General features: G+C 33.2%; 2 protein-coding genes across 3 annotated transcripts; both read left to right on the top strand.

Annotated features, from left to right (window-relative positions):
- The first annotated feature begins 1,060 nt into the window (after window positions 1-1,060).
- On the top strand, window positions 1,061-4,812 carry WNK1 (serine/threonine-protein kinase WNK1). 2 transcript variants are annotated; one of them, XM_014772206.3, is made up of 8 exons: window positions 1,103-1,496; window positions 1,591-1,628; window positions 1,839-2,066; window positions 2,191-2,411; window positions 2,601-2,758; window positions 2,843-3,275; window positions 3,381-3,584; window positions 3,691-4,796. In XM_014772206.3, the coding sequence occupies exons 1-8, from the start codon at window positions 1,422-1,424 to the stop codon at window positions 3,774-3,776; spliced, it is 1,443 nt and encodes a 480-aa protein (XP_014627692.1). In that variant the 5' UTR covers window positions 1,103-1,421; the 3' UTR covers window positions 3,777-4,796. The 2 variants fall into 2 exon arrangements, with proteins under 2 accessions (NP_001364052.1, XP_014627692.1); NM_001377123.1 differs by having other exon boundaries at window positions 1,061-1,496; window positions 3,381-4,812.
- Window positions 4,813-8,589: 3,777 nt separating this feature from the next.
- Window positions 8,590-10,259, top strand: LOC100305568 (uncharacterized). The gene is given in 5 exon segments (NM_001250287.2): window positions 8,590-8,732; window positions 8,976-9,017; window positions 9,165-9,335; window positions 9,828-9,914; window positions 10,004-10,259. Coding segments are annotated over 5 exon segments (414 nt in total). The 5' UTR covers window positions 8,590-8,660; the 3' UTR covers window positions 10,046-10,259.
- Window positions 10,260-15,016: the final 4,757 nt, after the last annotated feature.

A 15,016-nucleotide genomic window follows, 5' to 3' on the forward strand; every position in this document is an offset into this window, starting at 1 on the left:
AGTACAAAATTTTAAAAGAGTTTAATGATCATGTAGGATAAAAAAATTATGTTATTGTCTTATTAATATTTGTTATTAATATGATTTTTAAAGTAATAATCATAAAAGTTAATAAATTTATCATACATAATTAGTTATGATTGGATGACAGTATAAAACTTTTTACACTATTAATGTATAATTATTTTTCTCATGTTAAAGTGTATTAACCAAAGTTAAAAGTTAATTCATTGGTTTATTGGGTAGGTTAGGATTGAAAAAAAAAATATTTGAGAATCGGACCAAATATAGCGAATGTTTGGATTGTTGTTTAGAGAAGTCCAACTTACATTTCCAAAAACATTTCCTTTATTATTTCTGTGATGAAGGAACATTGGATTGGATTTGTAATGAAAAACTTAATTACCCAAACCAACCTAGTCAACTTAATTGGTTTAATTTTGATTCAGGTTAGTCTAACACAACGAATAACATGCATTGAACTTTATTGAATGCAAACATTGTTTAATAAAGTACGCATGCTTGATATTTGGTTGGAAAACTCTCAAACGACATTGATAAAATATTCTTGAATTTTTACTTTTCACAAAATATTACATGAAAAAGTGTATTCATTCTAACATTGGTAATTGGAAGATGACACACTCAGATTTAATAAGATCAGTCATGCGTTTGTAACGTGTGTCCTAAAAGTTTCACCTACACGAGTAAAGCAAATGTTGGTGCTTCAATTTTTTTAGCATAAAGAAAAAAAGAAGCTTACGAATTAATTTTTGTGGCAGTTCGGTTTTGAGCATGAGTCTCGTAGGTCGTACGGACCGCGGCGTTGTTTTTCTTTCTCACATAACATTTTACTTTACAGGCCAGCTCTGTCTGTGCTGGATTGTCGCGTTGTGATTTTTTTTGTTTGACGCGTTGTGATTAATAATGTTTTTATAAGAATAAAGTTACGGCAGAAAATGGCTCCATAGATTCAATTGGTTAATCTCATAGTTATTGTAATTTTAATGCTTAATTAATAGATGGATCAAAAATTAAAAAACATTGGTGATGACTGTGCACGTCTCTCTCCTTGCCTATTTGTCACGTTCCGTCATGGGTTGGGTTGCTCTGTTTGTATATGATTTGTATCCTCTCAAAAAATTGTGGCACAGAGACACAGTTTTTGCCTTCTACTTCTGTTTAACTCTCTCTATTTTTATTCTCTTTCTCGTGAATTATTTGACGAGTATTTTTTTTTATTAAAAAATCTCCTCGAAAGGTTGCGGAAAAAGCATTATTTTTAAAAATAAATAAATGTTATTCCCCCCTCTTCCTCCCTTTCGGGTTGTGTTCGTGTGTCATAACAAAAGAGGAAGAACATAGGAGAGAAATCTATTCATATCATCATATCATAGGAAAAAAGCGAGCAAATTCAGAGGATGAATGGGGTCACACACCTTGAACCAGATGAGTCTGAGTTTGTTGAAGTTGATCCAACTGGAAGATATGGCAGAGTATACTATTCTCTCTTTCTCTCTTCATCTCTCCTTCGGGTTCTTCTTTTCCCTCAGTTTCATCATGATGTTGTTTTTTCCATGTTTCTTGCAGTACAATGAAATCCTTGGCAAAGGAGCTTCAAAGACAGTGTATGCTTACAAACTCATCCTATTTCATTTATCATAACCGTTTCTCCTTTTTCTTAAATTTGGACTCTTTTTGGTTATTATATTTCTTGCCTAGTACTGATTTGCTTAGAAATTGAGTTTCTCTATGTTTTTCTTTGAGTTTGTAGAAAAGGGTATCTGATAATTTTTTTTTTTTTTTTTTTTTGTGGCTTGGGTTCTTAATTGATGCAGATATAGAGCATTCGATGAGTATCAAGGGATTGAAGTTGCTTGGAACCAGGTCAAGTTGTATGATTTCCTGCAAAGCCCTGAAGATCTTGAAAGGCTTTACTGTGAAATTCATCTCCTGAAAACATTGAAGCACAGAAACATTATGAAGTTCTACACTTCTTGGGTCGATACTGCTAATAGGAACATCAACTTCGTGACTGAAATGTTCACATCCGGTACACTTAGGCAGTAAGTTCTTTAGTTGCAACTACATTATTTTCTGTCCACCATTCATTTTTGTGCATTTTAGATCTTGTATAGTTGAATTGGTTCTTCTTCTTTCTGATCTTCACTTGTTTTAATTGTGAAATAGGTATAGGCTAAAGCACAAGAGAGTTAACATCAGAGCAGTGAAGCATTGGTGTAGACAGATCTTGAGCGGACTTCTCTATCTTCACAGTCACGACCCGCCTGTGATCCATAGAGATCTAAAATGTGATAATATTTTTGTCAATGGAAACCAAGGGGAAGTGAAGATTGGGGATCTTGGTTTGGCAGCAATTCTCCGGAAATCTCATGCTGCTCATTGTGTAGGTATGTTTATTTAATTTCACCAAATATCATATAAAAGGTATCAGGAAAAGATGTGGCCAGCTCAGAATCCATTAACAATTTGTTCACCTAATCACTTTAGTTGAAGCCTTTTTTTCTAAAATGATTTAGTAATAACAAAGATCGATGATTCTAGTTGGGGCTTCATCTGTGTCTCTTGTATTTTCCCAGGGACGCCCGAGTTCATGGCCCCAGAAGTATATGAAGAGGCATATAATGAGTTAGTTGACATATATTCCTTTGGGATGTGCATATTAGAGATGGTCACATTTGAATATCCTTATAGTGAATGTACTCATCCGGCTCAAATCTACAAGAAAGTTATTTCTGTAAGTTTGTTCCCTTTCTCTATGTCTTGTTGATAAGGGATTTTTCTGTGGTGGTGGAATTTCATTGGTGTTTTTTGTCTCCAGGGGAAAAAGCCAGATGCTTTGTATAGAGTGAAGGATCCAGAAGTGCGACAATTTGTTGAAAAATGCTTGGTCACAGTGTCTCTAAGGCTTTCTGCAAGAGAGCTTCTAAATGATCCATTTCTTCAAATTGATGATTATGAATATGATTTGAAAACTGTTGAAAATGGAGAACTGGATGAATTTGGTTCTCTCATGAGGCAGCCATTCTTTGATCTTCATCGAAGCTATAGCAACTTCAGTAATGAATACTCAAATGGCTTTGGGTATGAAGGAGACTGGGGTCCTCATCCAGCTGAGATCGAACCTAGTGGAATTGAACTTTTTGAGTACCATGATGATGACGAACCCTCTGAAGATGTCGACATAAGCATCAAGGGCAAGAGGAAAGATGATGGTGGCATCTTTTTGAGACTAAGAATTGCTGATAAAGAAGGTAGGGATTTGGATGCCACTTTTTGTTCTGTCTTTTTAAAGCTGTGATTTGTTTATTTTTTCATTATGGAATGCAACCTTAAAAGTATGACTTTAATTGTCACAGGTCGCATCCGAAATATTTATTTCCCATTTGACATAGAGCTGGACACAGCAATAAGTGTGGCAACTGAAATGGTTGCAGAGCTGGACATGACTGATCAGGATGTTACCAGAATAGCAGATATGATAGATGGGGAAATTGCGTCCTTGGTACCTGAATGGAGACCAGGACCAGGAATTGATGAGACTCCTCGTTATGCTAATGAAGGTTTCTGTCACAATTGTGTGTCTAATCATACTTCTAGCGGTTCTTTTCTGGATTTTCTTTCAAACAATCCAGGTAACAAGAACTTGCAACTTCTTGAGTGTTGTAGGCATGGATGTGCTTCAATGCATGGGCGGTTTGGGGAGATTACCTTCCAATCTGAAGAGTATGACAATCATGCTAGAGGGGATCTGAACGTATCAAGCCAATTAGACAGCTTGCAGTATCAAGAGTTATGGAATCAGCATGAAAGTCGTGAACTGAGTCCGGTAGAGTCTGATCAAAGCCATTCTGACGAACAATGTGAGCAATTAGATAAACCGATTCCGGCTAAAGACAAAGCACAGGATGTTTGGGAAAAAAAGTTTTCCCCCAATGCAGCAAATTCTCTAAGAAATTTATCAGGAAGTCATGATTTCTCTACTATCCGATCGACCTATTGCGACCTTGAGGATGACTATGAGAAAGAGATCCAAAAGGAACTCAGATGGCTCAGAGCCAAGTACCAAATGGAGTTAAGGGATCATAAGGATGGACAGTTTGGGCAATGCTCACATAGTAGTAACAGTGAGCACAGAACAGAAAATGGCTTTTTGTCACCTTCACTGACAGAAACATTAAAAGGAGGCAACAATGGGACTCGGTTGAAACCCATTACTACTAAGTGGAATTGTGATTCCAGTAGCCACCCTCATGTCCATGAAAGCAGCCCCAATTCGGACACCCAAAGGGCCCAAAATTGTGAGGCGATTGAATCCCCTGGAGAAGGTATGGTTACTGCAAAGAGTTTTTATACAGGCTCATTGCTGCCGCACTCTTTGCACAGGACAGTTTCTCTCCCAGTTGATGCTGTTGATATATAATTTTGTGAGACACTCATTGGATTCTTTTGTAGATTATATATACTCCCCATAGAGGCTATCTGATTTCTAAATCCCTCCTTATTTTTCATAGGATTTTCAATTTACCCACATGGAAATCGGTAGCCACTAGCTATAATCCCCCCACCACCACCACCACAAAGGCATCAACATACACTTGAGTGTTTATTTATCTAGGAAAAAGAAAATCAGATTTTGGTTACGGATGTTAGTGATCGTGAATTTGATAATTGAGGCATGTAAAATATGAAAGTAGTAGAGTCTATGTAAATCTGTCCAAGTTTATTGTATGATGCAATTTGTATCTCCCACGTTATGAAAACAAGTATTGATAGACCTTAGCGTGTTAAGTTGCCTGCTTTATTTGTTTTTTTCCTCCCTGAATAGATATGCAATAATTGAGAGTAGCAACTGGGTCAAATCTACAATTAAACCATATGCTAGCGGGTCCAAGTAAAGCGCGTGGACATTCATCCATTTGGCAAGCCAATGCCATTAAGAGATTATACCAAATCCAATAACATAGTCAAAATTGAAATTGTCTGGCACTCGTTTAGCTGTTTATGGACAAAGCAACTAAATAGGTTGCCACATTGATTTGATGCACTGGTTGCATCAAGATTGTGGATATTATCCTGTTAAAGTTAGTGCTAAAGGGGGAAACTCAATTAATTATAGTTATATGCATGAGAATAATTGAGTTGATAAGGGATGGGGCTGAAGGTACGTTGACAAGGCAATCAATTATTATTATTTCTTTTGGACCATAAATTATTTGGCATGTCAGTTCTGACTGGGCGTTGGTGAATGGGGTGCTTTCTGAACTTTTTGCTCTGCCTCACGGAGGCCCTTTGCTTTTACACTCAATCATAGATGAAGAGGTTGTTTTCTAAAGGCAATCAATTAAATAATTAATTGGACAAAAAAAGAAAGCGAGAATAAGTGGAAGAAGGCCCACCTAAAGAATCAAATTCCATGTTTCTGTTAACTAAGATATATAGTTGCTGACTACTATTATTAATATAATTATTAAGGATGCTCGAAATCAGTCCACTTCATGACCTCATTCCAGCTTACTTTCTTCGGTGAAATTTTGTAATTTTTAATTTTTCGTCTCCTGAAATTTCTTGATCATGAAAAGTCATATACCCAATTTATTAATCTTGCATCAAAGGAACGACGAACTGGCAAGCTATTTAATTGTGTAATAAATGTAACTTATGGTTATTTTTCTTAGATAATAATATTACGAAGAAATCGAGGTAGAACTTTTGAATAGCTTTTTCTTACTGAGTAATTATCAAAATTTAATGACAGATTAATTATTATTCAATTGGTTTTCAATAATATTAATAATTATATAAAAAAATAAGATGTAAAACTCCAATGTTTAACTTTTTTAACTTTTTAAGTAATGATAAACTTATTAATTTCGAGTTTCTTTTCTTTTTGAAATTATAAGTTTTTTTTAATCTACAGAAAATTATTTTCATCTTTTTTTTTTAAAGAAAAAAATTTATTCTATGTGTTTGGTTTGTTTTTTTGAAAAGAGAAATACAAATATATGGAGTAAAACACTGCCTTATAATTACTCTTTCTCACACAACAGTAGAAAAATTTGTTTGCCAAGTCTATTGTAAACTAATGCTCTCAAAAGAGTTAAATCTCATTACAGTAAAAAAAAATTACCTAAAACAATTTGTTGACTTAAAAAGTAATCCCAAAAACTAGGTTACAAGTTAACTAGATTGCAGAGGACAAACATATATAGTTGGATAAAGATATATCAAACCTCAATTTGAATTTGTTGCTATCAGTGTGACAGTGTCCCAATTTTCACCCAAGGAGTATCCATATCGTGTTTGTTGATATGCCACTAATTTACTCGAATAATAGGCTAGAAGCTGCAGTGGACAGTGCCTAGGATATGATAAAAGATTTTATGTTCGGAAACCTCTTTGGTGGAACCCGCCTGCTACTTCTCTGGGATGTTCTGCTTCAGTGCGCATTAATTTCAGCAAGCGTGTGAATGTATTAGAGAAAATTAAAGCCCCAGCTATTGCTAAAATGATTCTCCAATAGTTCAATATATCTCTTCCACGTCAAATTTTTTACTTCAAGATCTCTTGGTTTGGACAGTTAACACTAATGCAACAACAAGGTTCGTTTGGACTAGGATTTTCTCTCGCAGACAAAACAAATTATTACCAAGGTTAATTGAGGAATTCTATTTTGCTTGCCAAGTACTGGTGTGTGAGTTTTTTAATTTTTTAAGTATATATTTTTTATTTTTATGACAAATTTTTATTACTATATTATAATCCACACACATATATATATATATATATATATATATTGAATCTGCCCAACCAATTATCACGTATTATTGACTGGACATAAATTTTATTTTTTCATCTCACTTTTTCTTTCTCTCCATCAGTCAATCACTATTTCACTTTCTATTTTTATTTTTATTTTTTATAGAAACCGGCATAAGCACGGGCTGCACTCTAGTTATATAAAAACCGTCTAACAATTGAACACTTGTTCCCATTTTAAGCCAACTTTTTTCATCCTCTACTCTCGCTTCATTTTATGTTTTTCTTATATTAAAATATTAGATTGTTTTGCTCGTTGACTGTGCTTTGCACGGGTTAGTGTTCTAGTTTATATTAAAAAAAAGTTCACCTTGAAATGTAAAGGTGGGCATAGATTGATTTTTTAAAAATCCAATTCATATTTGAATTTCACATTCATATTAAAAAAACTTGTTTAAATTTTTAAAACTAGTTTGAATTTTTTGAAACTAAAGTAAAATTGATTCAAAACTAAAACAGTCTTAAAATATTCTTTAAACTATAAACTAATTCCAAAACATTAACAAAGTATTTTTAACTCGATTTTAGTCAAAATAATTTCAACTCAATCTTAATTATTGCATCTTTAACTTCACCTTGATCAAAGTTATTTTATTTTATTTATAATATTTTCATTTTAATTTTAACCGGTATTTTCAACTCACACTTGACTAAAATATATTTAACTCGACTTTGGTCAAAACATATGTTGCTTGATTTTGAGGATGAATGTTCATTTTGATATTTTACCATGCTCAGTGAGCATGGATTATATTTTTAAAAATCCCATCAATATTCAATTATCCAAATAAATTTATTGGATTTATTTTTTTTTTAAAAAGAATTTGAGCATGAAAAAATCGGTTAAAATGGATTTTAAGTAGTTTGATTTGGTTATGGATTGATTTTAGATAATTACATTTTTTAATAGACCTACTTGCAAGGATGAACCATACCACTTGAGCTCTTAACAGTAGGGACAAATATTTATTTTATTTTTATTTGTTTTTTGTTATGAGGATTTCAATTAAGGGCCAACAAGAAGATGGCTGAAATGGAGCCCAGAATCTTTGGACCATTATGGTATACATACATTCAGTCCATTTGTATCATGCACCTCTCAATATGAATCCTACACCTTCCAAAAAAATTTAATGCTCAAAAAATTTTGAAGAAGGGAAGGGGTCCTACCACATATTCTGGAATGCCTATTCTAGAATATGATACATTTATGAAAATAACTATTTTGGAATATGAAAACCTATATTTTAGAATAGCTATTCCATAATATGAAAAAATATTCCAGAGTAGTTATTTTAGAAGAGTATCATATTCCATAACGAACATTTTGTAATATGATACGCTTTTGGAGTAGCTATTCTAGAAGAGTGTCCTATTCCATAACGAATATTTTGGAATATGATACATTTTTGGAGTAGCTATTATGGAATAAAATAAGCACTTCAGAAACCTACTATACAATAATTATTTTGGAATATGAAAAACTATATTCTAAAATAACTATTTTGGAAGAGTATCATGTTTTGGAATAGTCATTCCAAAATTAGGGTGCCTAAAAGGAATATTTTTATCTGCTAGAGTCTTTTGGGAGGTGCAAGATGCGGATTGGGTGGTGCATAATATAAATGCCTATATTAAGACCCAAAAATTGAAAAAGGGGAAAGACTGGCTGAAGTTGGGCCGCCCACCCCCAAACGGAAAAGAGCATTGAAGTAGGGTTTATAAGCATTAGGGTTAAGCTCTATTATCCTTCCCCTCCGTTGTGGTGTAGACTGTCGAGCAGTGAATACCAGTTGCTCCTATAGCCGGCGCTCAACAACATGGCGGACAAGGCAGTCACCATCCGAACCAGAAAGTTCATGACAAACAGGCTTCTCTCCAGAAAGCAATTCGTAAGTTTTTCTTGTTCTTCGCATTATGTTACGCATTTTGATTTTATATAGTTCCCTCTATCGTTTCGATTCTGAAAAAATGTTACTCATTCGAGACCCAATTTGGTTGCTGTTTTCATCCAAAAAATATTAAATTTAATTTAATCACATATGATCCGTTTCATTATGGACTTGAACCTCTTGATCCCAACTGGCAGAGATTGCTAGGGTTTTTTCGGTTAACTTTTTAGTTGTGTGATGCAGATCGTTGATGTCCTTCATCCAGGGAGGGCTAATGTTTCCAAGGTATTTTTTCTTTTATGATTTTGTGTGATGTTGGAAACTGTGAAGCTGCTATTTTTTTTTTTACTTAAGCAGATGAATGCTACGTTTTAATATGTTATTTGCATGAAGATTGTGTTACCTTTTTAATTTGTTGTGTTTTGTGTGAAGGCTGAACTGAAGGAGAAATTGGGCAGAATGTATGACGTGAAAGACACTAACACTGTATTTGTCTTCAAGTTTCGAACTCATTTTGGTGGTGGCAAGTCCACTGGGTTTGGTTTGATCTATGATTCAGTTGAGAATGCCAAGAAGTACGAGCCTAAGTACAGGCTTATCAGGGTGAGTTATTTAAATCTTTCTGTGTCAATTATGATTATAATTTTTCCCCTTTGTTAAAATGCCTTTTTTTTTTAATTAGACGGGCTGTTTATAAATAATATTGCAATCCTTTTCTATTATCACTGCTGCTGCTTTTTTTTTTTTCTTTTCCTTATTAGTGATTACCTTTCCTTTTGAGCTGGGTTGATAAATTGTAAAATTGTTACTGCTAGTGGACAAAATATGCTTCATATTTTGTTATAAGCTGTAACATTTAAGGGTTTTAGGGAAACCATTTGAACGAATGTGCCTGTAGTTGGGGACGGTGATTGCCGTCCGTTTGAAATAATGGTGCCTTTTCTACTTTGTACTTTAGCAGCTGAGTGATTTTGGTAGTTGAATCTTACCTTTGTTCCTTATGGATTATATTACTACATTTTATTTTAGTTTCTTTCTGTTATTTCTGCCTGTTTCTTTGTTTTGTGCTAACAAAACTAAAATCTTTTATTGCAGAATGGACTTGATACTAAAGTAGAGAAATCAAGGAAGCAAATGAAGGAGAGAAAGAATAGAGCTAAGAAGATTCGTGGAGTTAAGAAGGTAATGCAATTCTGTATTGTTGACTATTGTTTACAGCTTATATAATTTTCTTATAAACAAATAACCTCTGGTGTTTGTTATTTTTGCAGACAAAGGCTTCCGATGCTGCCAAGGCTGGAAAAAAGAAATGAGTTTTCAAACATCCTGTCTTGATTTTAAGGTTCTTTTGCTATTGGTATTTTCTAATGGTCATTTTACTTTCTATTAGCTTCCTAGAATGAGATATTTTGCTGTAAGTGTTACATTAATTGATGTTCAGTAGTTATATAACTTGAGATCTAGTACTGGCACGATCAATTTTGAGAATTCAGTTGAATGCTTTGTTTTCAAATATTTACTATTGTGATAATGAATTCCAGTGTTGCTTGATTTGGTATGAACCAGTCGATTGTTGTCACAAAGGATTTTGAATGCCTCGTTAAAGTCATTCTTAGGTATGAATGATAAAATAATCTACGTACAGAAATACTTGAAATGCCACCGGTTCGAGTGTGTTTGAATTGTGTTGAAGGTCTTCTATGCATGAACTGGTAATTGGCATTGAATATGTTGTGCAATATTGCACACACGATTTCAATACGTTCTATAGAAAATGTATACAGGTGAGATGATCTGGTTATATGGTTTCATCTTGGTCGAAAAATTGTTGACAGATCCTAAACATCGATGACGGCTGTATTGTGGTAACTTATTTGTATTTATTTGTAGTTCTTCAGTTGTAAATGATTTGTTAGAGTAAATCAATTCAAATTTTTAGAACTTTAAATTTTTAATTTGGACGGGGTAATTCAATTCCTCCATATAAAAAGTTTTATTTTTAAATTTTACTAAGGATAAATATTGGCTATTCTTGTATATTTAATAGTTAAAAAACAATCTCAAATATTTAACAATTCAAAAATAATTTTAATGTTAGAGAATATTTATTAATAATTTTAAATATTTATTAATTCAAAAAAATTATTGAATATTAATTTTTTATGATAAATATTATTTAATTTACTTTTATTGAATCTTTGACGGAAAAATACTGATTTTTTTCAAGAATAAATAGGTTAAGTATAAATTTGTTTTTTTAAAATGTGTTAAAATGAAAACTTATTTTTTTATTATAACTATCAATCAAGATGAACCACAATAAAATATGATCGATTATAATAAATTTCAATTCAAATTCATCCTTTATAAAAGACATCACAATAAAATATGTCGGAACATAATAAATTTTAACCCGATTTCGTACTTTATAAAAGACATGTTATAATTGATTAGAGTATTGATAAAATATATTAATAACAAATTAAAATTTTTATAATACATCACATAACATTCAATAAATATAAATAAAAGTTGTATTATCAATAAAACAATGCATATGACAAATTCTTAGGATTATCATGCACAACTAGATACAGTAAAATAAGTGAAAACAACAAATCATTTATTTTTTTCCTCCAATGATTTCCTACTACAACTGAGTATAAAAATAATTGACAATTTAATGGAGACTTACTTTTTATTATATTGATCAGAGAAATATTTTTTTAATAATTATCAAGATTACAAACAATAAATGGTTGAGATTAAAATATTTAAAATTTAAAATTAAAATCTAATATATAATTAAGTCTCTAAAAGATCTAAATGTGTCTGAGACAACCAGAGCCAATAAAAAATGATTGCAATTTAAGATTAAAGCATGCTCAAACTTTAGGTTATTTGGTTTGATACTTATATTTTTTTCCCACATGAACCAATCTTGTATGAGACACAATCCAATACTAAATGTGAACATCACTCTCAACAGTGATTCCAACATGATTCACCACATTATGTTTCGCCGGACCCAACCCCGTTCGTTGATACTTTGATTGTGGCAGAGAAATTGTTAGGAAGAAGATGATCTGCCATGGAAATCTGTCATAGGGGTAGTTATCAGTCTAGAAGTAGTTAATTTAGTAGATAGTAGTAGTTATCATGTAGTGGATAGAAGTAGTTATCATGTAGTGGATAGTAGTAGTTATCATGTAGTGCAATCATTGGCTATAAATAATTCCCTTTGTATTGAATAACACAGGCAGGAATATATTCAGTATTCTCTCCTTCTTGTTTTCTTGCTTTCTTTGTTTGACGGAGATTCCTTTGATCTCGAATACAAGGGCGAGCAACCTAACAATTGGCCCGACCTGCCATTCTTCAATGGCGGACACCGAACTTTTCGTCGCCTGTGTGGATCGTCTCGAGGCCGCCATGCCCAAACTTCCACTACTGGAGCCTAAACTTCCATGGCTTCCCAACTTGATGTCATTATTCGGATATTGAATACCATGGTACCCAGGCAACCCTTTCCATCTTCTGTCTCTGCTAAGCCACCACCAATAGCAGAAACCACGCCGCCTCCACCAACAGCAGAAACCACGTTGCCTCCCCTTCCCGTTAACAAGCATCACGCACTCTCCTCCGATCCCCTCCCGGTCGCCAGTAACCGGTCCCACACAAAGCCCCCCGACATCCTTCCCTTCGACATCCGCTTCTCCCTATCTGTTGTGTGTGCCACCAGTCAGGGACACAAATCTCCACCACCCCTTCCTTCTCCTCTTCGCCATTCTTGTTGCTGTCAAAGGGTTCTGTCTCCACAACCATTTTCAAACACTAATTCCTACACCCACTTTCATTTGGGATCCAGGTTCTGTTGTCTGCACCCAACACCTTGAGGATAAGGTGTTTTTGATGAGCTGGGGAATGCTATGAAAAAGATGATCTGCCAAAACCTGTCATAGGGGTAGTTATCAGTCTAGAAGTAGTTAATGTAGTGGATAGAAGTAGTTATCATGTAGTGCAATCATTGGCTATAAATAATTCCCTTTGTATTGAATGAATAAAACAAGCAGAAATATATTCAGTATTCTCTCCTTCTCGCTTTCTTGCTTTCTTTGTTTAACGGAGATTCCTTTAATCTCAAATACAAGGGCGAGCAACCTAGCAGAAATAAAGCATCAATATTTTTATTATCGGCCTAACATGCCAGGTTACACACATCCATATGTCATGATGCCTGTTTATTCCCATAATTAAGCACGTAGGATGGGACAAAGGAAGAAAAAAACTAACAAAATATCTTATAAAAAATAGTAAGATCACACCCTCACTTAATCAATCTCCATCATTGGAAACCAAATGGCAGGATATCAAGATTACAAATCTGCGCCCTCTTTGTTTTGATATTCCGTCCATTCTTTAGGCACGTGATTTCACAAATCAACAAGATATTTCTTAATGGAAAAAATAACAATCGTGAATTTAACCTCTCTTATAGCATTAATCTCAGCATGGGCACTGGGATCAGTGTTTCTTACAACCATGTTATGACAGCTTGCAAGTATTTCATCGTTTTGAACAATAACTGCACCAAATGGGTAACCATCGCCATTTTCTACCGCCTTATGGCTTATATGCTTCTTCAACTGCTATTGTTAGGAACTTGTTTTCTCTATCCTCTCCAGCTGGTATAACAAGAGAAAATAACACAAATAAGGTAATCTACAGAAGAAAATGTCTTGAACTGAGCAACCACTCTTCTTTGAGAAAATTTATAATGTTCAATAATGAAAACGGATTCTATGGTGGATAACAACAAAAGGGTGAGGAAGAAAACGAATTTGGAAAACAAATACTCTTTTGGTCAGATTTCGGGTCTTCTAGGTTTTAAAATGAAAGTCTCTCCTTTTAGCTTTATTCAAGAAATAATGTGTGAAAGTAAAGATTATCAGATTAAAAAAAAAATGTACAAGTGGACAATACAAATAATATATGTATGAAGCTATGATTATTTTTATATCGGAAACCACATCTATATTTCCCAAACCATATCGTTTTCTATCAATTTTGAACCTCTTGTTATACTGGATATCATCTGTAGGCTTGTCGAAAGCTGGATCAATTTAAACTTGCTGACTGAAATCTATGCTTCTTGCGAGCATTGTCCAATGTGTCTTGGTGCAATCCATTTTTCCAAAATTAAGGTAAGCTTGCCACACACTAATCATTTTCCTCTCACCATGGTTTTTATCAAATTGATCACATTGTTCATTCTGTTCACATTGAAACAGAAACTGGTTTATGGAGCTAAAGCAGAAGCTGCAATAGCAATTGGATTTGATGATATCATTGCTGATGCACTGAAGGACACGGTGTTTATGAGAAGCTCAACTTAGAGATCAAAAAGGCTGAAGGCAGTGTTGCTGAAATGGCAGAACAAGTATTTGAGAAGACCAAAGGCAAGTTTATTCTTCCCCGATTAATTAGCTTTAACCATCTTATTAAATGTGAACGCAAGTTACAATTGTTCAGGAAAACTTCAATTTCTTACTATAACTCTATATTCATCTTAAGAAATATAAAAAATTTTACACTCTTATGTTGGTCTTCATTTGTTCGTATTATTTGCTTAAGTCATTGCAAATGACTATTTGACACTTTAAGTTTATGAATTTTCTGTTTGATTGTTGGAGGGTTGTGTTTTGGAGCTGCCAATTTGGCCGAGCTTACTCCCGACGTGGGTCAGGGTAAAAAAGTTTACTTATAGAAAATAATTTTCGATTTTGGACGAAAAATGATTGTTGAGCAGTATGAAATTGTTTTACATAATAGAAGTTTTTAAGACAAAAAAGTGAAGAGGAAATCGAAGAGACCCTAAATAGATTTTGAGTTGTAAGATTTCATTTAAGTTTTTCCGTAAAAAAAAAGATTTCATTTAAATTTAATGGCTTAATTATCAATTTGATCTCCAAATTATTTTAAATGGTTTAATTTGGTCCCCAAATTTTTAAAAGGTTCAATTTAATTCTCTAGTTTTTAAAAATAATCAATTTGATCTTTAAATTATTTTAAATGATTTAATTTACTCTCCAAAAATTTTAAAAATTTCAATTTTATCCTCAAATTTTAAAAAATAAATTAATTTGATTCCTAAATTATTTTAAATTATTCAATTTGATCCTCGAGTTCTTAAAAATTTGGGAACTAACTTGATTTATTCTTAAGAAGTCAAGAATCAAAGTGAATATTTTAAAAATTTAAAGATCAAATTTAAATTATTTAAA

The sequence above is a fragment of the Glycine max genome, chromosome 20 (assembly GCF_000004515.6).
Source record: "Glycine max cultivar Williams 82 chromosome 20, Glycine_max_v4.0, whole genome shotgun sequence".
NCBI lineage: Eukaryota > Viridiplantae > Streptophyta > Magnoliopsida > Fabales > Fabaceae > Glycine > Glycine max.